The 27,572-nt window shown below is 39.2% G+C and overlaps 1 protein-coding gene across 8 annotated transcripts in view; it reads left to right on the top strand.

Moving 5' to 3' along the window:
* kif1ab (kinesin family member 1Ab) overlaps window positions 1–27,572 on the top strand; it is a 72,537-nt gene that overhangs the window by 6,194 nt on the left and 38,771 nt on the right. For 3 of the 8 annotated variants that reach the window (XM_062022583.1, XM_062022581.1, XM_062022577.1), the window contains exons 3-17: window positions 3,063–3,136; window positions 3,217–3,396; window positions 3,487–3,555; window positions 6,057–6,235; window positions 8,179–8,290; window positions 9,964–10,041; window positions 10,149–10,214; window positions 10,302–10,319; window positions 10,392–10,470; window positions 10,549–10,627; window positions 13,415–13,557; window positions 17,004–17,134; window positions 17,220–17,299; window positions 26,872–26,947; window positions 27,039–27,118. In XM_062022583.1, the coding sequence (XP_061878567.1) occupies window positions 3,063–3,136; window positions 3,217–3,396; window positions 3,487–3,555; window positions 6,057–6,235; window positions 8,179–8,290; window positions 9,964–10,041; window positions 10,149–10,214; window positions 10,302–10,319; window positions 10,392–10,470; window positions 10,549–10,627; window positions 13,415–13,557; window positions 17,004–17,134; window positions 17,220–17,299; window positions 26,872–26,947; window positions 27,039–27,118 (1,444 nt within the window). Of the gene's footprint in view, window positions 1–3,062; window positions 3,137–3,216; window positions 3,397–3,486; window positions 3,556–6,056; window positions 6,236–8,178; window positions 8,291–9,963; window positions 10,042–10,148; window positions 10,215–10,301; window positions 10,320–10,391; window positions 10,471–10,548; window positions 10,628–13,414; window positions 13,558–13,678; window positions 13,718–16,934; window positions 17,135–17,219; window positions 17,300–26,871; window positions 26,948–27,038; window positions 27,119–27,572 lie in introns of all 8 variants that reach the window. The other 5 variants (XM_062022579.1, XM_062022578.1, XM_062022576.1 and 2 more) reach the window with 2 other exon arrangements.

Raw genomic sequence — 27,572 nt, 5'->3', positions numbered from 1 at the left:
ATACAGTTCAGCCCTGCAGCAACTACAGAGCAGGCACGGACGCACGCACACACTTGCCAAGCAAACAAAAGCTTTAGTCAAAGTCACCGTCATAGCTCTTTTCTCTCATCACTGTAGAGACCCACAAGGCTGCATTGTTCTAGTAGAAGACCGTGCTCAGCTAATAGGAAGGGCGCCTTTCACAACATTGCGCTTGTTATTAAATGACCCAATTTTAGCTAAAGATGTAAACCTAGGCTTATTAGCTTGCCATTATTGCATCTGGTTTTGATTGTGTGCAAGTAAACTTAGATATACTTTAAAGTAGTCAGTGTATAGCAGTATAGATATACAGTCCTTCTGAAAACAAGGCAACACACAGCCATTGTAGCCTTAATAGCTGGCAACACAAGTGGGTACATCTCCAAGTAAGCCCCAGACCATGCTTGATGTCCAAATTGTGTCCAAAGTGTCAATATTTTGTGTGAGTGACCCAGTTTACCAAGGTTGGGGATCAAAACACAGCTCCAGTGTCTGCAGCACTCGTGCATCCACAGACCATTATGCTACCATACCATGCTTCGAATCAAATTGTGTCCAAAATGTCAATATTTTGTGTAAGTGACCCAGTTTCTTATGGTTGGGGATCAGAAAGGCAGCTCCAGTGTCTGCAGCACTTATGTATCCCCAGACAATAATGCTGCTATACCATGCTTGATGTCCAGATTTTGTCCAAAATGTCTATATTTTGTTAAAGCAACCCAGTTCACCAAGGTTGGGGATCAGAACCACTGCTCCAACGTCTGCAGCACTCATACATCCCCAAATAATATTTCTACCCTACCATGCTTGATGTCCAAATTATGTCCAAAATGTCAATATGCTGTGTAAGCAACCTAGTTTCCCAATCGGAGCGGTTCAGAATCACAGCTCCCGAACTCATGCATCCCCAGACCATGCTTTATGTCCACATTGTGCCCAAAATGTCAATATTTTGTGTAAGCGACCCAGTTTCCCAAGGGTTGAGATCAGGGGCCGTACTTATCGAGCTTCTTAGAGTGCCATTTTACACTTAAGTCCTGAGAATTTGCGAAATTTAGTCCTACTCTCAAACTTAAGAATAAAAGCTTTTTATCAACGTTCTTAAGTCTAAGAATCACTCCTACTCTCCACGATATTTAAGAGACCTTCAGAGGTGTCTTAAGTGGTTAGGAGTTGCCAGCAGGGGATGGCACTGAGGCGAGAGAGACGTGCGCGAACATTCAGGGAGCGGAAGGATGTCCTGGATTTGTTTGATGACGAGCAGCTGATCAAACGGTATCGTTTAGACAGAGCGGGTATTATTTTTGTCACAGATTTGATACTTTTTGATTCCATGTTGATTTCTGCATGTGGCTGCAGTGGGCTAGTATATATAGAGCCACCCACACCAGTTTCAAATTAGTTGCCTAATTAATGAATTGGAAAGAAAATGTTATGAGAGTAGCGTATGTGTGTGGCCGTGAGGTGAGTGACGTCAGTGAGTGTGTGGGCGAGAGAAGAGAGGGAGCGGTAGCGTGAGTGCCGGTGGGGACTAGTTTTTTTTGTATTATTTTGTAGTTTATTGTCAAAATATACACTCCCATTGTCCACTTAAATATTTCCAAGATATTTATTTATTCTTAGACAACGGATTCCCTTCCGTGATTGGTCATTTCTATGGACACAGAAATGACGTCACCTAAAATTCCGTTTACGGCACATAGTAATGTCGTAATTCAGCTCTGAGTGTGACACTTAAGATTCAGTCCTACACTTCGCTGAAAGTGTGAGTAAGACGCTTGATAACTAACTTTTAAGTGCAGCTTTCAGCGAAGAATTTATTTACTCTTAAGTCAACTCTTAGCAGACTTCTTAGGAGTAATTCTAAGAAGCTTGATAAGTACGGCCCCAGAACTGCAGCTCCCAAGTGTCGGCAGCGCTCATGCACCCCCAGACCATAATGATACCATACCATACTGGATGCCCAAATTGTGTCCAAAGTGTCAATATTTTGTGTCAGCGACTTTGTTTGCCTCAGGAGGGAATCGGAATTGCAGCTCATCAGTGTCTGCAGCCCTTATGAATCCCTAAACCATTATGTGTGTGTTTCAGGATAGATTTTACAGTTCTTTTTATGGTTTATAAATGTTTTTTTTTAGTATTGGGCCTTCATATCTTTTAGATTTGCTTTTACTCTACGAACCTTTGCAGATGCTGAGAACCTCTGGCACTCGTCTCCTAATTATTCCAAAAGTCAGGACACAAAGTCACAGGAAGGCATCTTTCCACTATTATGCTATTGAACAGCTTGCTGGAGGACTTCAGGGCTGCAAAGAACGTCCATGTTTTTAAGAGCAGGCTTAAAACTCACTCACCATTTTGATTTGGCTTTTATCTAATATTTATTAATTTTATTTTAATCATTTGCTCTTTACTTTTTATTTTATAGGTTATGCTAGGTTTTGCTAGATTTTATTTAGTTCTATTTATTAATTAAATATTCACTGTCTATACGTATGTTTTTTTTATCTTCATTATATTTTAACTTTTATTTTATCTTCTATTCCAACTCACGGTTCTTACTATTTTACATGTTTTATTATTTTTACTTTGCTGCGTTCCGATTTACCATGAATTGATTAACGTGGACCCCGACTTAAACTAGTTGAAAAACTTATTCGGGTGTTACCATTTAGTGGTCAATTGTACGGAATATGTACTGTACTGTGCAATCTACTAAGAAAAGTCTCAATCCTCAGAGGGAATCCTCTGAATGAGGGATTATCAGCCATGGCTGTGGGGATAGTGTTTCTTCACCTAGCTTCTCTGTAATTATAAAGTTTGATTGTTTGATTGATTGTTTGAATACCATGCTTATAACCAAATTGCGTCCAAAATGTCAATATGTTGTGCAAGCGACACCTTATTGATGGAATCAATTGTGTTAATTTAAGCTTGGAAAAAAAAGAACATTATAGTAACCCTAAAAATTTTAGAATTACATCACACATATTAAAAGAGATGTATTTTACTCCTCACATGCTGTGTTCTATTTATTGCAGCAATCCTGAACCCCAAACAGCCAAAAGAAAACAAGAGTTTCAACTTTGACTACTCTTACTGGTCTCACACCACGGTCAGTGTCCACATACAGTCGCATGTGACAGTACAATGGCATATTATTTGTTTCAAAACACATTTTCTTTATCTCTGCAGCCAGAGGACATCAATTATGCGTCGCAGATGCAGGTGTACAAGGACATCGGTGAGGAGATGCTGCTTCATGCTTTCGAGGGCTACAACGTGTGCATATTTGCATACGGACAGACCGGGTCGGGCAAAAGCTACACAATGATGGGGCGACAGGAGAGGGACCAAGAGGGCATCATACCTCTGGTATTGTTATCAATATTGTTTAGTAATGTTCCAGTCAAACACATTCACAAACAAACCAAAATGTTTTAAATGACTGTTTTGGTTCTTCAGCTCTGTGAGGACCTTTTTACCAAGATCAGTGACAGCAACAATGAGAACAGCATGTCTTACTCTGTTGAGGTGAGCTCATGTCCAACTTTCTGCAAGAACATGGAATGACTTGTCGATTTTGTGCAGACCATTAAAGCTACATATCTAATAAAACTCTAAACAAAAGATATGAAAAGTGCCACAAGTAATGTAACCATTTAATATAATGAATATATGGGATAAATGGAACTGAAAACCTTCAACAGCATAGAGCACAATAGTCTGGAATTAGGTAAGGATTTAGTTCCAGATACAAATGTTTTCTTTCATTACAGGAATAATTGTTTTTATTATACAGATGAACAATATAACAGAAACATTAAAATGGACAACAAACATGTTTATTAACAAACATCGATTATTAATTTAAACAGCAGAAGTTTGTATGCAAACTATAATAACGTGAAGCATTTTTTAGAACAATTCAACGAACCCTTTAAAGTTATCGCTATCTCAGAAACATGGATAGACGCTAGAAAAGGAATGGATTTTGACCTGAAAGGATATGAACTAAATTATATCAACATAACCAACAAGAACGAAGGGGGAGTAGGTGTGTACGTGATGAAGAAGTTAAACTACAAAGTGATAAAAAATATGTCATTAGCTTTTGATAATATTGAATGTATAACCATTGACATATGTCATGAAGAAAAGCAAAAATGTACTGATCAGTTGTATACATAGATAGACCTAAGTCAAACATTGATATGTTTGAGAACTGGATTAAGGCAACTTTTACTGAAATCAGTCAAAAAATAACTTTCTTATGTGGATTGATAATATTTTTACCAAAGATTTTGATAATACCACAAGTGGTCTGCTATTATCCAACATCAGGGATCATCTGTCAGTTTTCATAATTTCGGACGGAAACTACAAGAGGAACATTGATGACAAAAAGACATTTCAAAGAATATGCACAGAACAAAGTATGACAGCTTTCAAGAATGATCTGAGAGATAAAACAATTGGAACAATTTATATAGTGAAAATGATGTAGATGATGCATATGGTTATTATTTTAACACTTTCGAGGTGCTTTATGACAAACACTGTCCATTGAAACAACTCAGTAAGAAGCAAAAGAAAAACAATCAACCATGGATGACAAAAGGATTGAAAAATGCTAGCAACAGGAAGAATATATTATATAGAACATTTATAACGCAAAGATCTACAGAGCCAGAAAACAAGTACAAAGCGTATAAGAACAAGCTAACTGGCATATTACGAACACGTTGGAAAGAATACTACAGTCAATTATTGGACCGGAAAAAAAACAATATGAGCGCAACATGGGCCATCCTTAATAGCATTATTAAAAATTGCGCTAAGCAGGATTATCCTAAATACTTCTCAGATGGAAATATAAAAAATGACAATTTGAACAAACTAGTTGAAAGCTTCAATATGTACTTTGTGAACATTGGACCAAATCTGGAGGAAATGATTGCAGATCCTGAGTCAGTTGAGGGCTTGAATGACACTATAGACAAAAATCTCCACTCGATGTTTCTCAAGGTGTGACAAAAGAGGAAATGATCTATATTGTGAATTAATGTAAATCCAAGACCTCAACTGATTGTAACAATCGTAACAAAAATGATAATCACAACAAACACAACAATTAATAAATATAAATAAATATAAGATTAATGATATACTAAAACAATAATAATCAAGAGAAGACTAAATAAAAAAAAGAAACAATAAATACTATGCCCCCTTTGGTGATCTTTATAAATATAGCTTAACCCTTAGTATATTAGGGACTTTTTCAACCTTTCAGGTCAATTATTGTTGCTATATTTTTTGCCATAGCTTTGTGTTACTCCTAATGGCATGATTTTTTCCTAAGTTTTTTTTTCTTGTTTTAACTTTTAATATTTTTGTTTTAAATGTTTTCATACATCAACAATACACTGGGAAATAATGTTAGCCCATTAAAGTCCTGACCAGGAGGACAAAGCCCTCAGGGAGCCAAAAGTGTATAAACACATTTTGGATTTTTTTTCCCTCCATATTTTTCTCTAAAATATTTAATATAATGACTGTGTCGTTTAACGTTTAAAATGTTAATTATTATGGTAGTAATTACTTTTTTGTCCCATGATACTCAAAGGCTATTAGGTTTGGAATCAGACACAACTTAAAATAAAACAATTAATCAAATTTGTGTTATTCCTAATCCTATGTATATCTTTACCCGAGTGCCATAGCCCTTTAACATTTACTGTAAGGATGATAACTGATTTTAATAATAAAATAACTGACCATTAGATCAAATGCGTATTCAAAACGTAAACAAACAACAACAAAACATGACATGTTAGCTATTTCTATTTAGCCTGATGTTGACTGAGAGATTTGAGCAAAAAAAGTACAACAAAAAAAATCAACACATTTTTTATACCCTTTAAACTCTCCGAGGACTTTTTTGTCCTGGCAGCAGTTAACTGCCATTAAATTATGTATTCCCCAGAGGGTTAAAGATTATATATTCATGGTCGCCTGGTTCCTCCACTTAGGTGAGTTACATGGAAATCTACTGCGAGCGGGTCCGCGACTTGCTGAACCCCAAAAACAAAGGCAATTTGCGCGTGAGGGAGCACCCGCTGATGGGACCCTATGTGGAAGATTTGTCCAAACTGGCCGTCACCTCTTACAACGACATCCAGGACCTGATGGACTCTGGAAACAAAGCAAGGTAATCTTAAAGCAACAGTAAGAGATAACTGTTAGCTCTCTCTCTCGACCTGTTGTGTAATCTCCATGAAGCCACTAAAATTTGATCATGCATTTGTTGACTCAGTTGAAGTTGGTTCGCTATTTGATGGAAATTGGATGTACAGTAACTAAACAGCTCTAGAAAAATAAAACCCCATAGCTACTATTTTATATTCTTTATTTGCATATGCAGAGATTCCCCCACAGAGGACATACTCTTTTAAATGCATATTAATGTTAGACTGATACAAGTAAATCATTTCAAGTTGTGTCTTGAAATTAAGGCTATTGTGCAAACAATGCACACTTCTAACAGTAACATTAGCAGCCAATGAATGAGAGTCATCCTGGCTAGTCCACAATTGTTCTAGAACAGGCCTGGGCAATTATTTTGCTTCGGGGGGCCAAATTTAGAGAAAAAAATGTGTCTGGGGGTTGGTATACACTACTGTTCAAAAGTTTGGGGTCACATTGAAATGTCCTTATTTTTGAAGGAAAAGCACTGTACTTTTCAATGAAGATAACTTTAAACTAGTCTTAACTTTAAAGAAATACACTCTATACATTGCTAATGTGGTAAATGACTATTCTAGCTGCAAATGTCTGGTTTTTGGTGCAATATCTACATAGGTGTATAGAGGCCCATTTCACAACTATCACTCCAGTGTTCTAATGGTACAATGTGTTTGCTCATTGGCTCAGAAGGCTAATTGATGATTAGAAAACCCTTGTGCAATCATGTTCACGCATCTGAAAACAGTTTAGCTCGTTACAGAAGCTACAAAACTGACCTTCCTTTGAGCAGATTGAGTTTCTGGAGCATCACATTTGTGGGGTCAATTAAACGCTCAAAATGGCCAGAAAAAGAGAACTTTCATCTGAAACTCGACAGTCTATTCTTGTTCTTAGAAATGAAGGCTATTCCACAAAATTGTTTGGGTGACCCCGAACTTTTGAACGGTAGTGTATGTATTTTTAGGAACACTAATACAAAACTTCACAATAATGTCTGATTGAAAGCTAAAAACGTTATGACAGACCGCCTTAAAGAATGGAATGGAATTTTAAATGTTTTTATTGAATGAGACACCCAGAATGTACATGAAAATAAAGAATGTGGGATTTAAAATATTAACTATGAACGATAAAACACTGAATATTGACAACATATGAACGTCACACCCCCTCTCGATCGACATATTTTACAATCGAGCGAAACGCAACAAAAATGCAACAAACACAGGCAAATACGAACACGAAGGGTAAAAAAAACCCACCTACAATCTGATACATCTGATATATCACTAAGCTTTAGAACTTTGTTGTAAAAATCTCCTTCCGCGTCTGTCCCTGACACCCGCATTTCAGGCTGGCTGCTCTGGAAACACTCTGTGGAAACGCTCCCCACCCACACTGCTTGGTGCCTCGTCTGAGCTGCTGTGACTTAGATGACCATAGTAACTAGTATATCATGCAAAAGCGCAGATTCCAACCATTGAAATACTTTGTATAGTTCAAGACTTACGCTAATTTGAAAACATCACTGCACATCATAATGGCGGCTACAGTTTCCATCTTAAAGATCTAAAAAAAGATATTTGGGAATGTCCGGTGGGCCAGATTGAAAAGCTTAACGGGCCGCATGCGGCCCCCGGGCCTTAATTTGCCCAGGTCTGTTCTAGAACTTCAATGAAGGGGAGCCATGCAAATTCCACTTTAGTCCGTGCCAGTGTACAATACCAGTCAAAAGTATGGAGACGCTTTCCTATCCTAATGAACAGGAAAGAGTCTCTATATTTTTGACTGGTACATTGCCGTTGTTTTAAAGCTAATACAACATAATAAGGTTACATTCCTTTAACTGGTTTGAATTTGTACTGTTTATAATGCATCTCAAACACAGCACTGTGTGTGTTTTTTCAGGACCGTTGCTGCTACAAACATGAACGAGACCAGCAGCCGCTCCCACGCCGTCTTTAACATCATCTTCACTCAGAAGAAATATGACTCTGAAAGTGACAACACATCAGAAAAGGTTCAGACACGTTAAGCCCGGGGATTTACATTCGTTTTAGTGATTGTTTTTTTAATCAGATTAATAACACTCTGGAACTGTGATTAATCATGATTAATCACAGGTTATTTGCTTGCATGAATCAAATTTGCTTAAAATGTTAATGTGTGTCAATTTGGTAGTCGGAATGTCATAGAAGAACATTTTTTAAATGTTTTACTTAACTGCAATTCATAGATTTGCTCAAAACTTGGTGACAATAAGTATAGTAAGAATTAAGTGCATATTTTGAAAGTCTCTGCAATAATATAGCAAACTAGGTAGTAGGTACAGATATACAGAATATTATTAGATAATGTAATAAAGACACCCATAAACAACTTTACATATTGCACCATTTACATCTGCATTTACTCTTCAGAATCAGAATCAGCTTTATTGTCATTACGCAGGGTAACAAGATTGAGGCCATTCCATACAGTGCGATGTGTGCATGCAAGAAAACAATGTGTAAATATATAAAAATATAAAAAATATAGAAGTGCAAAGAACGGTGTGGACTGCAAATGTACACCCTATACACTCTGTACAAATGTACACTCTATACACTCTGTACAAATGTGACTCTATACACTCTGTACAAATGTACACTCTATACAGTGGGTGAAATGAATATATACTTGAATATCTACATGAAAAAAACAGGGTGGTTAGTGGAATGGGTTATTGCACCGAAGAGAAGGCAGTTATGAGGGACAATGGGGCAGTCCGTTCAGGGTGGTTATGGCCCTGGGGAAGAAGCTGTTCTTTAGCCTGAGCCTTACTTTAACCAGTTGTTTAAACAACTGTAAGCCACTTTTCATTTTGTTGCCGCAGTTGGACCGGATGTGACGTGTCACGCTATTATTGTAAAGCCGGAAGTGTGTGTGTTTGTGTGTGCGTGTGTGTGTGCGTGCGTGCGTGAAAGAAGGTCCCTTGACAAGAAGCCAGTGTGTTGACGAGAGACGTGACGGTTGTCAATCGAGAACTTGCCTCTCGATTCCCTTGTTATGGTCGGTCTTTTCTGCTGAGCTTCATCTAATTACAAACCCTCGGTTACACAAACACGCTTATTTACTTTTTCAGATGACAGCGCTGGTCTCTTTTTCGTACAAACTACCTCTAGTTTGTATGACGCTAGTTGGCGACATGAACGACATCTTGCAGCACTCGGTGTTCACAGATGTTAAGTGTCCTACGTGCGGCGGCTGTCCATTTCGAAAATACATTATTGAATTTATCTGCGGTGAACGCAGATCAACTCATCCAGCATAGTTTGTTGTCCTCTGTTTGCTGTCCATGTTGCATTTATGCTAGCGACGCCATCCTAACGTTCATGTTTTGCTTTAAGATGCTATTTTCAACTTGAGGTGCGCCGATGATAAAGTTAATAAACGATAAACGAATTACCTCAGTTTTATCTAAAGTTCCGTCTGAGTTTGTTTTGAAGGGCGCAGAGCACATCGCTCTAACTATGGTCAGGCTGGCGTGGGTCATGGTCACTGCCTGTGCAAACACTGTGTTTATCTTCATTCATTACGGTAACGCAATATTTCTCTATTGATTAATCACATGCATTAACGCGTTAACGTTGACATTCTTAGTTCATTTCAATGTAGTGTTTTTTTCTAAAACTACCTTTTATGTCATCACAGGTCAGTAAGATCAGCCTGGTGGACCTGGCTGGTAGCGAGCGGGCCGACTCTACCGGAGCCAAAGGAACCAGACTGAAGGTGAAGTGTTGTGTTGACGGTTCACTTTTTTTTTTTTTTTTTGTCCTGCCCAGCTTCTCAGGCACGGTTCACATTTAAATGTTTAAATTAATATATTTCATTTTCAGGAAGGAGCCAACATCAACAAATCTCTGACAACATTGGGCAAAGTTATTTCCGCTTTAGCTGAGCTGGTATGCTATAAAGCAACATATCCATTTATTGCAGTATATATCCTCTTATTCCAATTACTCTTTGTTTTTTTCCCTGTTGTTTGACAGGGCTCAGTACCAAATAAGGTTAGTAAATCAAACATTGCACATGTATTTTTGTTTTGTATATTTGTTCAACAAATTCAAAGTCTTCTTTAGAACAAGAAGAAGAAGAAGGCGGAGAGTTTTATTCCATACAGAGATTCGGTCCTGACGTGGCTGCTGAGGGAGAACTTAGGTGTGTGCATTCAGTTGCAAGCCTTTTTAATTTGAATTATTTGGATTTTTCTTGTATTTGCATTTGTCTTGTTTTTAGGTGGAAACTCTCGTACGGCCATGGTGGCTGCTCTCAGCCCTGCCGACATCAACTACGATGAAACCCTAAGTACCCTGCGGTGAGAGAAGGAACATGTAGCAATTAGTTGTATTTAATTCTGCAAAATATAACTTTATACAGACAAAAATAACTATTCTACAGTTATTATTACATTTTCATTCAACTGCTAGTTTTAGTAAGTATTACAATATATACTGTGTTTGTAGGAATATAGGCAATTATTTTACTTCATTTGGTGTGTAAATTTCATGCAACTTTGTGCCCAGAATTTTAAATCATTTTACCATCTAACAAGCAATTATTTAGCCTTATAGATACTGTAATTGTCATATTTTCAACTAATTCAGGGCACTTTATTTAACATTTGGACACTTTTTTTTAACCTTTACAAGGTAAATAAACCCCTATTATACACTATGTTATACATTTAAATTATATTCTAAATCATTATCTAGATTTATATTTGTATGTTATGTTCATATATTTATATATATTTATATATTATTTAATATAATCATCTGTTTATTTAGCCTATATATGTGTTTGTATATATATATGTGTATATATACAGTATATACATATATAATACATATATGTCTTAATTAGATTATCCAAAAAATAGTGCTCGATACCGTGGTAGAGCGTAATATGTATGTGTGGGAAAAAATCACAAGACTATTTCATCTCTACAGGCCTGTTTCATGAGGGGTTTCCTCAATCCTCAGGAGATTTCCTGAGGATTGAGGAAACCCCTCATGAAACAGGCCTGTAGAGATGAAATAGTCTTGTGATTTTTTCCCACACATACATATATAATACATATATACATATATATGCATAATATATGTATACATACATTTATATACATAAATATTTATACATATATATATATATATATATATATATATATATATATATATATATATATATATATATATATATATATATATATATATATAAATATATATAAATGTATGTATACATATATGTATATACATGTATATATATATATATATATATATATATATATATATATATATATATATATATATATATATGTATATATATATATATATATATATATATATATATATATATATATATATATGTGTGTGTGTGTGTGTGTATTAAACATTTACAATACAAATAAACCCCTAGTTTTATACTTTTAGATTATATTCTAGGACATTAATCTATTATTTAGTCTTAAATAATACAAGCCTTAGATAATTAGTCTAGATAAAATCTAGATAATTCATTATCTAGATTTATATTCATATATTATATTTATATATTTATATATTATAATCATCTGTTTATTAAAAAAAAAAAAATCTGTTTATTTAGCCTATATTAAAGATTAAAAGATTAAAGTACCAATGATTGTCACACACACACGAGATGTGGTGAAATTTGTCCTCTGCATTTGACCCATCCCCTTGGGGAGCAGTGGGCAGCAGCGGCGCCGCGCCCGGGAATCATTTTTGGTGATTTAACACCCAACTCCAACCCTTGATGCTGAGTGCCAAGCAGGGAGGGAAACGGGTCCCATTTTTATAGTCTTTGGTATGACTCGGCTGGGATTTGAACTCCAACCTACCGATCTCAGGGCGGACACTCTAACCACTAGGCCACTGATATATGTGTGTGTTTGTGTGTGTGTGTAAGTAAATATATGTGTATATATACATATATATTTACATATATATATATATATACATGTACCGTATATATGTACATATATACACGTATATGTATCTATACATATATATACATATATATATGTATATATATAAATACATATGTATGTATACATATATATATATATATATATATATATATATATATATATATATATATATATATATATATATATATATATATACATATACATATATATATATATATATATATATATATATATATATATATATATATATATATATATATATATATATATATACATATGTATGTATACATATATATGTATGTATTGAACATTTACAATACAAATAAACCCCTATTACTGTATATGATATACTTTTAGATTATATTCTAGGATATTAATCAATTGATTAATATTGATATATTTATCAGGCTATTATTTAGTCTTACATAATACAAGCCTTAGATAATTGTCATATTTTCAAGCGATTTAAGGCACTTTTATTCAATGTTTGAGCACTTTTTTAAACCTTTACATCCAAATAAACAACTATTTTATGTCATACATTTAAATTATATTCTATATTTGTAATCTAGTCTAGGGTATACCACGCCTCTCGCCCGAAGTCAGCTGGGATAGGCTCCAACTTACCCTTACCCGTAACCATTGATGGATGGAATCTAGCAATTATTTAGCTTTACAAATAATTGTCATATTATCACTTTAGGGCATTTTATTCAATATTTAAGCGATTACCGTGCAAAAAAACCTATTACTCATCATACATTCAAGTTTTTGTGTTTTTCTTATGTTTTTTTTTGCATTAAACAAAGAAAGCACAGTTTACCAAGTCAAATTCCTTGTATGTTAAACATACTTGGCTAGTAAAGCTGATTCTGATTTTGATATTATCAAACTATTAACACTAGAACATCATTACGCATACAAAATGGAACAAGGCTTTTTAAGAAATTATACAATATTTCAAATCCAACATATGATTAATATACATTTTAATGTTTTTAAAATATGGTTATTCGTCTTCACTATTTTTGCTTTTTCCCACAAATATTTTCAAGAAATCCATTTACCAGAATCTTTTTATTAGGATGCCTCATCAACTGCATGAACACGTTTTAAAATGCTTTGCGCATTTATCCGTCTGAAAACCTCCTGCAGGTACGCCGATCGTGCCAAACAGATCCGCTGCAACGCCGTCATCAATGAGGACCCGAGCAACCGTCTCGTGCGTGAGCTTAAAGAGGAAGTGGCTCGCCTCAAGGACCTACTGTACGCTCAGGGCCTGGGCGACATCATCGAGAGTGAGTGTCAGCACTAAAAGCATCACATGCGCACCTCCATGTGCAGCAAATACAGTCATTACCACTTCTGTGTGTGTCTGGAAGGAGGATGCTAAGTCTTTCCTCCTCTTTGTCCTATCAGCATATCGAGGCAGTGGCCCCATCATCAGCAATTTGAAACGTGTGTATGCTATATATGTAGCGCAAGCACGCCTGCACTTTGCAACTGATAGAACGGAATTACCGAGCCGGCTTGTCTTCTTCCTCCACATCAGAGAGCAAAATAACAAGCACCTAGGACAAAAATGGATCACTCTCTTAGCATCATCCTTAAAATGATGCTGTAGATTCATATTTAGGAAGAAATGTTAAAGCTCAACTCAGTACAGCTTTTGTAATTGATCTTATTTGATTGTGTACCAGTCCCTTATATGTTTGGGAATACGTAGCCTAATTTGGGACCGTGTATCACAAATTAGAACTGTGTACCACAAAGCAGTGATGACAAGGAGCTCATTATTTTGCATCCTCTTACTCTGTGGCTGTGTGTGTGCTTTAAGGCATGCACTTGACTTGAAAAACTCCCAACAAATGAAATATCATGCTGAAATGCTTTTCTTGTTTGTTTTTTTTAATTTCTCATAAACACGCTTGTGAGCTGGTGAAGTACAGACGGTTGACAAATTATTGGAAAAATCAATGCGGAAAGAAGATGAAAAAGTGTAGCCTCCGCGTGCAAGAGGAGTGAACAAATGATTTATAGCAGGCGTGAACAAAGTGGGGCAGGCAGGTCAAATTTTGTCCGCCAAGTCGTTTCAATTGGCCATAGGGTGGCTTCCCAAATATATTTTCGTTTTGAGCTCTTTCAAGCTCGCACAATAATTGATGACATGTCCACAAAGCTAACAGTTGCCATCTGTCGAATGATATGATCTCCACTACGTTATATATGGCGGTGTGGGGTTAAACTCCTCATTCATGGGGCTACTGTATGCTTCAAATGCTGTATTTGGTCCATGGCTCATTTGCACAATTTCAATTTGGCCCTTGGAGACAAAAAGTTTGGGCACACATTATTTATAGTGTCCACATGTGTACACTTTTGCTAGTTCATACAAATGTGCATTTAAAGCAGAATTTAATTTTAAATGTTAATAAAAAATTTAAAAAACACACTTTTTTTTTCTGTAAAACAATTTTGTACGTTTTTGATCAAACTGGAATTTATATTTTTTAGTTGTTTAGTTTGGTCCTACAACTAATTCATAATTTTTTTGTGCAAAATATTAACTTTAGAATCATTAAAACTCAAGTGTATATTAAACAATAACAATTTTAACCTCATTAAAACATAAGTCTGACCTGGATTTGAACTCTTTATCTTCCGTTGTTCAAGACCGTTATTATTACGGTGCACCACAAGATACACTAAAAATAAAAATTAAGAAGTGGAAAGCGTGTGGCAATTTATGTTTGATGTAAAATGTCATATGAAGCGCCCTGTTGTTCATCAATTGAAAAACTGGGGCACCTCTACAGATCGCAGGACCCTATGCACAGTGCGTCTTCACCGTTTAGGGCAGGGTGGCCCTGGTCCCATAATGTACAATTTTTCAACAATTTAAAATAAGTCCAGTTATAATGGTTTGTAAGTACGGCGGCCACAATCGAGCTTTAAAGGGGAACTGCACTTTTTTTTTGGAATTTTGCCTAACGCTCACAGTCATTATGAAAGACATGATGATGGATGGATTTTTTTTAATGCATTCTAAATATTAAAAAAATTCGATCAAAAGTCCGCTTACAATAGACTCTATGGGAACCGTTCAATTCTGCTTATCGAAACAAAAACATCCAAACACCTCCATTAGGGTTTTATATACATGATGTAAGTGTATATGTAATGTTGTAACGGGCACATTTACAATAACATTTATTATTTACGTATTTTGATCATTTTAAGCATACGCGGCACATTCATTAAAAAAAAACTCATTACGACATTTTTTTTCTTCATCTCTGACTTCTGCTCCCTACAGACCTAATGAAAGCCAACAAACATTATAAAACATCATTTACTGTGTGCAGTCTGCTGTTATTAGGATCCTGACTGCTAGGATGTTCATGTATTCCCATTTAGATGAAAAATGTCTCATAATTACCATCTCCTAAAAGGTTGTCAATGTGTCCCAATTTGTCGGATTATATTCTAAGCCATCTACCTTTCAGGTAAAAGGCATGATTTATGATATTCTACAGTAAACTTACAGGGAGCAGGGAAGCAAGGAAGCAGCAGACCACTCGATGATGTAAACATTGACACACAATGATGTGATCATGGCGCTGCTTTAAATAGTTTGTCTGCGTTAGCGCTTATAGTAATAATATCACTAATACTTGGTTAATATTCAAGTCACGAAATGTAAATGGAGTTTTGTTGGCGCTTTTTGAATGGTTATTTATGGGATTTTATGGGCGGAATAGTGGAGCTCCCAGTGGCTCCGCTGTAAGCTGACTTTTATTTACGTTTATTTAATATTTAGAATGCATTAAAAAAAACTAAAAACATCCGTCGTCATGTCTTTTTAATGATTGTGAACGAAAGGCAAAATTCCCAAAAAAGGGCAGTTCCCCCTTAATGCTGGATTTATGACAGTAAACGCGCTTTTTGTAAGTCCTATTTGGAATACGCCTTTTTTGTGTCTGTAGAGCTTTAATGCAAATGAGCTGTTTGTGTTGCTTCAAGAAGCACTTTGTGTGGTTTATCCACCTTTTACAAACGCGCTTCTCCAACATTATAAATGCCATATATCACATACAACAATATAATACTAAGGAGTGGGACATGATTACACAAATGCTAGCAACACTAGCATAGCTCTGTGTGCTACAATGCTAGCATTGTATTACATTTTAACAGCAACGTCGTGCATTGTTATTCTATTCGCTGAAAAACAGAACAAAATTATCAAACTTACAGCTCCTGACGGGTAGTCAGTGCTCCAGGCTTTACTTTAAGATGTGTAGTAAAGCCTTTTTAAATTTTTTTTACAAAGCTGTCCACAAAACCTTCAAGTGACTCTCTCAAAAGTGGAGCAAACAAGTGATTACACTTTACTGTTAGAACATCATTAAAAATATTTTTTACATAATAAGGTGCTTGAAAGTCTTTTTCCTTTAACCTGTCATTCGTTTATCTGTATGCATCTTTCAGTAACAGTGTGGGTATGCAAATTACTTCTGCTTCTCTGATCCATTATTCAATTTATTTCAGTTTTCTCTTTTTCTTTTGTATTCCTCCCTCTTGCCCTCTTGTTTGCTTCCTCTTATCCATTGCGCTGCGTGTCCGATCCCTGCCTTTCCGTCTCCCTCGTTCCGGCATCTCTCTTTTCTGACAGACCTGTGCGATTACAAGAACTTTGCGAACGATCGCCAGGCTGTCAATCAAAGGGGTGCTCTTTTCGCAGTGACCAACGCCATGACGGGAATGAGCCCGTCCCCATCGCTGTCGGCCCTGTCCAGTCGCGCCGGCTCCATCAGCAACCTCCACGATCGTATCTTTAGCCCGGCGAGTGAAGAGGCCATAGAGAGGCTCAAGGTGGGATATGAAGAAGTCAAAACATGAGTTCGCTATACAACATATAATATAATACAGGTCATCACCCCTTGCTTTCCCTAAAAAGGAAACTGAGAAAATCATCGCAGAACTCAATGAGACCTGGGAGGAGAAACTACGACGTACTGAGGCCATTCGCATGGAGAGGTGGGTTTCTTCTTCTGCTTTATTATGTTCTCTTCCATTTGAATTACACTTACCGTATTTTTCGGACTATAAGCCGCACTTAAAATCCTTTCATTTTCTCAAAAATTGACAGTGCGCCTTATAACCCGTTGCGCTTAATATACGGAATACTTTTGGTTGTGTTTACCAACCTCGAAGCTATCTTATTTGGTACATGGTGAAATGATTAGTGTGACGAGTAGATGGCAGTCACACAAAAGAGATACGTGTAGACTGCAATATGACTCAAGTAAACAACACCAACATGTTATATGTTCCATTGAAAATATAGATCATTACACACAGCGCTCAAAAATTTATCAAAATGTTTTAGTACGACTTTGGTAAGCTATGAAGCCGCACCGCTTGATGGATTGTACTGTGCTTCAACATACGAGTATTATTATGGTGTGTGTATAAGGTAAGACATATTATCTGGCCTTTTGTTTCACAATATTTGGAAAATTTGCGCGCGTCCGCCTTTGTAGTCCGTGACGAATCCGTAGTCGATAAGCTTCTTCTTTTTCTCTTTCTTGTTATGGGACATTCATCCTCCGCTGTTGCCATTTCTAATATAAAGTAGTGTAAAGTTCTTACTTATATCTGTCAGTAAACTCGCCATGAAAGCGCTAAAACATACCGGTGTAGTGAGTTTACATTAATCACCCATGGAACTTTAGTTATTAGAGGGTTCCGGTCGGACAGTTTTTCACAGGACACATTTCCGGTCTTGTTATTGCACTAGTGAGCCATGGATCAGGAGATGCTGCTCCGTTATTGATTGAAGTAAAGTCTGGATGTCATTAAAACAGTTAGCTCCATCTTTTGACACTTCTTCCACTCCCGTCCTTGCACGCTACAACAAAGATGACGGGGAGAAGACGCTGTTAAAGGTGAGCCACGTAAACAAGAGCGCCCACAAAACGGTGCATCCTGAAGCGACTGTCAGAAACCGGCTTGAAGATGATCTGTAAAACATAATCTATGCAACATTTTGACCAAAGAACCACCATTACATGTTATGTAGACCACAAAGAAATGTTTTCAATTTAGAAAAAAAAAAAAAAAAGACCCCTTTAATGCACCCTGTAATCCGGTGCGCCTTTTCTATAAAAATAGACCTGACTAGACCCGCTCATCGGCAGTGCACTTTATAATCCGGTGCGCCATATGGTCCAGAAAATACGGTACTCAGCTTCTTGATTGTTGTACTTGAAATACAGAGAGAGATGGTAGATGCCCGTGTCATATGAATTGCAGTTCCCAATTTTAGCATGCAGCGTGTTCATAGGTGGATTAATGACCGGGCCTACCGGGCCCAGGCCCAGGGGGCCAGAGGCCCCAAGGGGCCAGGCCAACTTGGCCCCGCGGCCGCGACCCAAGCAAAACTACTTTTGCAAAAATAATAATCTTAAGCCCCAAGGGGCCAGGCCAACTTGGCCCCGCGGCCATGATCCATAGAGGGTAAGAGGCCCCAAGGGGCCAGGTCAACTTGGCCCCGCGGCCGCGACCCACAGAGGGCCAGAGGCCCCAAGGGGCCAGGCCAACATGGCCCCGCGGCCATGATCCATAGACGGTCAGAGGCCCCAAGGGGCCAGGCCAACTTGGCCCCGCGGCCACGATCCATAGAGGGTCAGAGGCCCCAGGGGGCCAGGTCAACTTGGCCCCGCGGCCACGATCCATAGACGGTCAGAGGCCCCAAGGGGCCAGGCCAACTTGGCCCCGCGGCCACGACCCACAGAAGGCCAGAGGCCCCAAAGGGCCAGGCCAACTTGGCCCCGCGGCCGCGAGCCACAGAAGGCCAGAGGCCCCAAGGGGCCAGGTCAACTTGGCCCCGCGGCTACGATCCATAGAGGGTAAGAGGCCCCAAGGGGCCAGGTCAACTTGGCCCTGCGGCCGCGACCCACAGAGGGCCTGAGGTCCTAAGGGGTCAGGCCAACTTGGCCCCGCGGCCATGATCCATAGAGGGCCAGAGGCCCCGAGGGGTCAGGCCAACTTGGCCCCGATCCATAGAGGGTCAGAGGCCCCAAGGGGCCAGGCCAACTTGGCCCCGCGGCCACGACCCACAGAGGCCCCAAGGGGCCAGGCAAAATTGGCCCCGCGGCCATGATCCACAGAGGGCCAGAGGCTCTCAATCATTATTATCAAAGCTAATTCTCAAATTGGATGGATCACACAACCTCACTCACATATTCTTTATCAATTATTAAAGGTTGTTTCTGAATTTTGATCACAGAACTTAATGCAAATATTCTTGATTGATTGACAAAGCTCATTCTCAAATTTTGATTACACAACCTTACTCTGACAAATTATCATTATCAAAAAGCTCTATCTCGAATTTGGATCACAGAATCTCACTCAAGTATTCTTAGCTGTGCCCCTCCCCCATCAAGTCTTTCATAAACCGGTCTGTTCTTTTAGAATCTCCTCATTTGGTATTTTGAACTCGTGAGAGACTGCTCAAAATTTGGTTTCCTTTCCCTCAGTTCAGACTCAGAGATAATTTGAAATCATTCAACAAGAAGTTTAACGCGCGCACACACACACACACACACACTTGAGTTGAGCATTACTTGGAAATTCTTATATTTTCCATTTTGCTGTTATTATCAGCATCTTCCCATTTTGTCCTTTTCTTTCGAGAAAGTTTACAGTCTGACATTTGTCACTGCTGTCAGTTAATAACTTTTTGGTCTTTGACCCATTTTGTCATTTTCTCGATTCGATCGTCACTGACCACTCTCTCCTGTCTGGCAGACATCGTTGCTGCCATCATAGCTAGCAAGCTGCCTGCAGCGGGTCATCCCTATGTTCCCCGTCCCTATGTTACCCGGGTCCTATGTTCCCCTCTACCGGGGAACTAAGGACCCTTTTTAAAAAAAAGTGTTGTATGTTCCCCGCTGCGGGGAACGTACAACACTTTTTCCAGAAAAGGGTTCTATGTTCCCCGCTGCTTCCAATGCGCGACTAAGTAAGACGCACGCAGACACGCATGACAGAGACGCGTTTAAGTTGTCGAAGGAAGGAAGTTCGCGTTTGAGTTGCTCTATCTGCTGCCGCACGCCCTGTGACAGGTTAGGTTTAGGGATGGTTTTGGTCAGGGCACAATTTCGCCAAAAAAGTGCTCCACAACGCCCTGTGACAGGTTAGGTTTAGGGATAGTTTTGGTCAGGGCACAATTTCGCCAAAAAAAAGTGCTCCACAACGCCCTGTGACAGGTTAGGTTTAGGGATGGTTTTGGTCAGGGCACAATTTCGCAATTTCGCCAGATACAATGCAGGGAACATAGGACCCTTTTTTAGAAAAAGGGTCCTAAGTTCCCCGGTCGCATACAAAGACCCAGGAACAACCGGGGAACATAGGACCCGGGGAACATAGGACCCGGGGAACATAGGACCCGGGGAACATAGGCACGCTCCCGCCTGCAGATAGCAACATTTTGGTGTCCTTTGGGAAAATATTTAGAAAGAAGACAAAAGTACACACAGTTGTACAACTATTATCTTTATGATCTTTTTTTTGTTAGTTTCTCTGTTACTGTGTGTGGCCAATTAAGCGACTTTTGGCCATACCTGGCTGGTGACATTTAGCGACTTTCTGGTTGATGTTAAGATTAATAATAGCAACAGTTCTCTTCATCTTAATGCAATTTATTGTGTCTGTCTCTCCACATTTTGCCATTAGGTACTTTGAGCTCTTGTTGGTCAGTCACTCTAAGGTACATTGTTGCTGCCATCATAGCTAGCAAGCTGCCTGCAGATAGCGACATTTTGGTGTCCTTTGAGAAATATTAAGAAAGAAGACAAAAGTACAAGACATTGTACGATTACTATCTTTTTAAAATTATTTGTTTCACTGTGTGATTGACCGACTTTGCCGCTAGATTTCGCGTCTTTTGGCCATACCTGGCTAGCGACTAAAAACATCATTTAGCGACTTTTTGGTTGTGAAGATAAGTGGTAAAAGCAGATCTTCCTGTTGGTCTTCCCACATTTTGCCATTTGGTACTTTGCACTCTTCTTGGTCACTCCAAGGCATTTGTCCCTGCCTTCAGCTAGTCACTTGGCTCTTTTGGAATATATTTCACTGTAATTGGCTCTCTCTCTCTCTTTCTCCTCAGTACAAATCAGCCTGTTCCCTTGCCATTCATCACTGACCACTCTGCTCTCCTGTCTGTCAGACATTATTGCTGCTTGCAGATAGCTTGGGGTCCTTAGAGAAAATATCAGAAGAGAAAAGTACACAATTATCTTAATTATCTTTTTTATTCAGTCAGTCCTTCAGTGAGTCCCAGTGTGTTGGCGATTAAGCAACGTTGGCATTCAATTAGCGACTTTTGGCCATACATGGCTGGCGACTCAAAAAACTAGAAAAAAAGTACAAAAAGTTGTACAATTAATATCTTTATTATCCTTAATTCCCCTGAATCCTAGAGTGTGTTGCAATTAAGCAACTTTGCTGCTAGGTTTAGCGACTCTTGTTTTGGGCATACCTGGCTAGCGACTACAAACATTATTCAGCAACTTTTTGGCTGTTAAGATTAACGTTAATAAATTAAATCCTAATACAATTTATTGTGTTGGTCTCGCCATCTTGCTATTAGGTACTTTGAATTCTTGTTGGTCTCTGCTAAGGTATCTGGCTGTTGTCTTTGCCTTCAGTTAGTCACTTGGCTCTGGAATATATTTAACTGTACTTGGCTCTCTCTTTCTCCTCAGTACAAATCAGTCTGTTCCCTTGCCATTTACACATTTTCTTGATTGGATCATCACTGACCACTCTGCTCTCCTGCTGTCTATCAGACATTGTTGCTCCCATCATAGCTAGCAAGCTGCCTTGGTGTCCTTTGTGAAAATATTTAGATAGAAGACTAAAGTGCACAAAGGTGTACAATTATTATCTTTTCAAAATATTTGTTTCACTGTCAGTGTGATTGACCGACTTTGCCGCTAGATTTCGCGTCTTTTGGCCATACCTGGCTAGCGACTGAAAACATCATTTAGCAACTTTTTGGTTGTAAAGATAAGAGGTAAAAGCAGATCTGCCTGTTGGTCTTTCCACATTTTGCCATTTGGTACTTTGCACTCTTGTTGGTCACTCCAAGGCATTTGTCCCTGCCTTCAGCTAGTCACTTGGCTCTTTTGGAATATATTTCACTGTAATTGGCTCTCTCTCTCTTTCTCCTCAGTACAAATCAGTCTGTTCCCTTGCCATTTAGACATTTTCTTGATTCGATCATCACTGACCACTCTGCTCTCCTGCTGTCTATCAGACGAATCAGTTGATTCTCTGCTCTCAATTGTCTATGCTAGTAAGCTGTTATTCTCTGCTTTGGAGTGTTGATGCTGGGTTGCTAGTTTTCTAAATCACCTCACACACTTGAAGGAAGCAGCACCGATCATAAACACACAAACAAACTCACACACACACACACACACACACACACACACATAGTTGGTTTATCTGTTGTGATAGGCAAAGAGCCAATGTGCAAAGAAAGAAGGGAAATATGGATCATAAACGTTTAAGTGGAGGAGCTAGAAAAAAAATTCTGCAAGAAAAGAAAAAAAAGGAATCAGTTTTACTTGAGAGTGTTCCAAATATCTCCAGCTTCTTCAGTACAAAGACATCTGCTGAAAGCAATTCTATAAATGCTACTGCAAATTCAGCTAAGGTTAGCAATGCACCTGAGCTAGCATGTAGCTCCCAAGATCCTGAGACCACTACAAGTGTAGACACTGAACCAAATGCTTCTGATGCTTATGATTCAACCAATTCAGCAGTAGCCAGTTGCTCGGATGAATGTGAGGTCACTGCACCTCTGGACAGCATAGAAAATGAGCTGAATCTTTCTTCAACACCATCTACAGTGACAACTCTACCTAGTGATCCCGCTAAATGGGCTGAGACCCTCACTGAGTCAATGAAGGAAGTTCTTATTCAAAGAGGTGCAAAATCATTTCACAACCGTCACAGCCATTATCCAGCTTCTGTGAGGAACAGTGGGCTAGGAGGCAAAACCCGATGCCTAAACAATGAACATTTTACTTCACACTTGCCCAATGGACAACGAGTACAAAGAGAGTGGCTGATGTACTCTCCCTCTACTGGTAATGTTTACTGCTTTGCATGCAAACTGTTTTCCCCAAAAACGCATTCTTTTGTGACAGGCTATTGTGATTGGAAACACTCAGAAAGATTTGGTGAACATGAGTGAAGTGCTGAGCACATAACCTGCATGCAAGCAGTCTTGAACCGCGCCAAAGGTGCCACAGTTGATGCAGACCTGTTCAAACAGTTTCAGGCAGAGAGCAGCTATTGGAGGCAGGTGTTACAAAGAGTTGTTGCAGTCATTAAATTCCTTGCAGAAAGGGGCCTTGCATTTAGGGGTAAAAATGAATCGTTAGGGTCTCCTCTCAATGGGAACTACCTTGGTATTCTGGAGGTCCTGGCTGAATTTGATCCCTTTCTAAAGGATCACATCAGAAAGTTTGGGCAGATGGGTCGAGGTAATACCTCATATCTGTCCTCCACCATTTGTGAGGAATTCATTGAATTGATGGGTGCAAAAACCAAACAGGCTATAGCAGATGAACTGCAAGCAAGCAAATACTACTCTATCATTGTGGATTCAACCCCAGATTTATCTCATGTGGACCAATTGACATTCATATTCCGTTTTGTTAGCAAAGAGGGCAGTGTTGTTGAACGCTTTGTGGGTTTTGAGCCCATTACTAGCCATACAGGTGAAAGTTTGGCTAACTGTGTCATGTCTGTGTTGGAAAATCTAGGGTTAGAGCTGTCAAATTGCAGGGGGCAGGCTTATGATAATGCCAGCAACATGTCAGGGAGGTATAATGGGTTGCAGGCTCACTTAAAGAAAAGCAACCCATTAATACACTATATTCCATGTGCAGCTCACTCTTTGAATTTGGTGGGAGTCAACAGCATTGACAGATGTGGAAATGAAGTCTCTAAGTATTTTGACTTGATTCAGTCTATTTACAACTTCACAACTGCATCCACACACCGATGGGACAGGGTATTTGGCAATTCCAACATAGATCTCACACTTAAAGCTTTATCCAACACGCGTTGGAGTTGCCGTGCAGAATCTACCAAAGCACTGTGGCAGAACTACAGTAAAATAAAAGCAGCACTACAGGTTATTTCCACTGATGACACAGAGAAACGAGACACACGAACTGAAGCTGACAGTCTAGTGCGGAAGCTGGATTCACTTGAGATGGCCTTCATGGCAGGCTTTTGGGACACTGTTCTGTCCAGATTTCAGGCCACAAGTCTGCAACTTCAAAAAGCAGACATGGACCTTGGTACAGCAGTTAGATTGCTGGAATCTCTGCGCACCTTTGTTCTCTCCCAAAGAGATCTATTTGATCATTTTGAGCAGAAAGCCTTAAACATGTTGGGTGGCACCCCATCTTACAGGGCTGAACGGACGAGGAAACGTAAAAAGTTTGCTGATGAATCAGCATCCCCAGATGTTGTGCTTGAGGGAAGGCAACTGTTTCAAATAGAGACATTTATTGCCTCTATTGATCAACTGAGTTCAAGCCTTAATCACCGTCTGGAGGCCTACAAACATCTGAACAATTTGTTCAGTGTCCTTTTCTCTTTGGATACAGAGTCCAATGCTTCAGTCCTTCACAAGGCCAAGATTCTCACTGAATCATACCCATCTGACCTCAATGAAAGTCTTGGACAGGAGCTTATACAGTTCAAATCTTTTATACAGCTCAACAACACTGATGAGGAGAGGACCCCTTCAGGACTGCTCAAAACAATAATACATTTTGGACTACAGCCTACGTTTCCTAATACATACATTGCGCTACAGATTTTTCTCACTCTACCGGTCAGTAACTGTGAGGGAGAACGCTCATTCTCTCTTTTGTCAAGAGTAAAAAATGAGCTGCGCACAAGAATGACTCAGAAAAGATTAAATGCGTTATCTCTAATGGCAATTGAGAGTGAGCTGACAAGAGAGTTGGACTTCAATGATGTGGTGGATGATTTTGCAAAATTGAAAGCACGAAAGAAACCCCTTGCTTAAAGGTGCACTGTGTAAGATTTTTAGGTTATTTCCAGAATTCACCCATTCACTAATGTTAGGCTACCTGTTTTCATGAATACTTACCACCACCATAAAATTCTAAGTATCCATTATGACTTGGAGAATTGCACTTTTGCCATTTCTGGGAAGTGTCACCTGGATTGTGAAGATAGGATTGACTTTAGGCAGAAGCTTGGTGCTTTCTCTGGCAAACTGAACCTCAAGCTTCATTCTCTGCAGCTTTGCATTCTTGTGCAGACTTTCATCCACAAGGAACTTTTCAACTTCCCCACTATCGTGAAGGGGCCATCAAAAGATTTCAGTGTGTCCAGCATGTCTAGTCTCCTTTCTTTGAGCCATCTCTTGTTTCTCATCTGCCCTACTCTCGAATTTTGCCTTCATGAATTTACTCCAGTTGAGTTCAACCTCCCTTTTTGCTTGTGCTGCTGCCTTGAAACCTCTGAAGCTCCTGGCTCTTCTGTAAAATTATTGACCTATTGACTGCGTTCAGTGTGCCCAACTTCTTCAGTTTGTAGTCCACCTTGCCACATTGTCTCTCCATCCCAATGTTGTGCACAGGGGTGCCATCAATGTTACTAGCCTGTTCACTGACAGGGTCCATTGGGAAGGTCTCCTCATCCATCCTCTGCCTGGCCAGGACAGTCTTCAGATGGGGCAGCATGAGATCTGTCAGCTGCTTCACTTCATCCAAGTATTCGGCAGCCACGTCTGACACTGAGTTCAGGACATGTCCAGTGCCTGTCCAGCCACTATAGCATTCTTGGAAATGGGCTATCTTGACCTGCATGCAGCCCTTGTACCATGAACTGGCCTACACCTTTCTTTGTGGTGCTCTCCGATGCATGGTATCATTTTACCTTTCTCCTTCTCCTCAAGCTTAACCACAAATAGATACAGACTTTGAGCCTCAATTTGCTGCACAGCTTCCGTTATGCCAAAGTGTTTTCCTAAGATATTATTTTATTTTTAATGATAGAAGGGAGGAAAAGGGGGCAAAAATCATGTCCGATTTAGTTTTTTGGGTGGGGTGGGGGGTTTATTTCATGATAGCTACCAACTTCCAATACATAATATCTCTCAAATGACCCAATGCACCATCACTGAAGTGGGCGTAATCATTTTCCAAAATGTTTATTTTTAGGCCATTTATCCCCTCCCCCTGTGTCTGTGTGAAACCTGTGCTTGTCAGTGTCTGTGTGGTATACCTAATAGTGTGTGTGCAGTATGTGCACTCTTCTGTACAGTACAGTGTGCATGTCTGTTCACAGTATACAGTATTTCTTGCATAGTGCGTGCGTGTGTGTGCGCCCACACGCGCGGGGGGTTGAGGGGCCAAGACCATGTCAGGCCCAGGGGGCCAAAATTTCTTAATCCGCCCCTGAGCGTGTTTAACAGCTAAAACTTATTTCAAAGTGTTTGCATGTGTTGATGCTAACACTGCGATTATTTACTGCAGAGAGGCTCTATTGGCTGAGATGGGTGTCGCCATGAGAGAAGATGGAGGCACTGTTGGTGTTTTCTCCCCGAAAAAGGTAGGCCCCTAATACCGTGGAATGTTTGTCATGCCTTACAGATACTTGTATTGCAAAATGTCAACATATTCTTCGACGGTTCTTCCATCAGACGCCGCATTTGGTCAACCTGAACGAGGATCCACTGATGTCGGAGTGTCTGCTGTATTACATCAAAGACGGCATCACCAAGTAAGTTTTGATTTTGAGTGAGTACTGTAATCCCTTGTTTGTAGCTGTTAATTGGTTCTGTGTCTGACCGTGGTAAATTCATTTCCATGAAGTACGAATTAATAATTAGTATGGGCCCGATCTACTAAGATCCAAATACCAGGCGCTAAACAACGTGTGCAAAATTGCGTCTGCTATAAGTGGGTGTGTTTAATGTGATCTACCAAGACTACATGTGCAATTGATAACTGCTGCAGTCCGCCCCATTTACATGAGGAGTTTTCGTTTACTACGCGACTTTCACCAGAGAAACACTAATTTACTGCACATTCATGTTATGTGGCGTGTTTTTCAACATATCCCACTTTTTTAGCATGCTGAAGGTGCGCCTCATGTAAGATGCTGGTAATAACTGCGAGTGTGCACTGGAATGTTACAGATTCAACATTTTTTTTTTGCTCAATAGACGATATGT

The sequence above is a fragment of the Entelurus aequoreus genome, linkage group LG16 (assembly GCF_033978785.1).
Source record: "Entelurus aequoreus isolate RoL-2023_Sb linkage group LG16, RoL_Eaeq_v1.1, whole genome shotgun sequence".
Taxonomy (NCBI): Eukaryota; Metazoa; Chordata; class Actinopteri; order Syngnathiformes; family Syngnathidae; genus Entelurus; species Entelurus aequoreus.
This window is presented reverse-complemented; position numbering and strand designations above follow the sequence as displayed.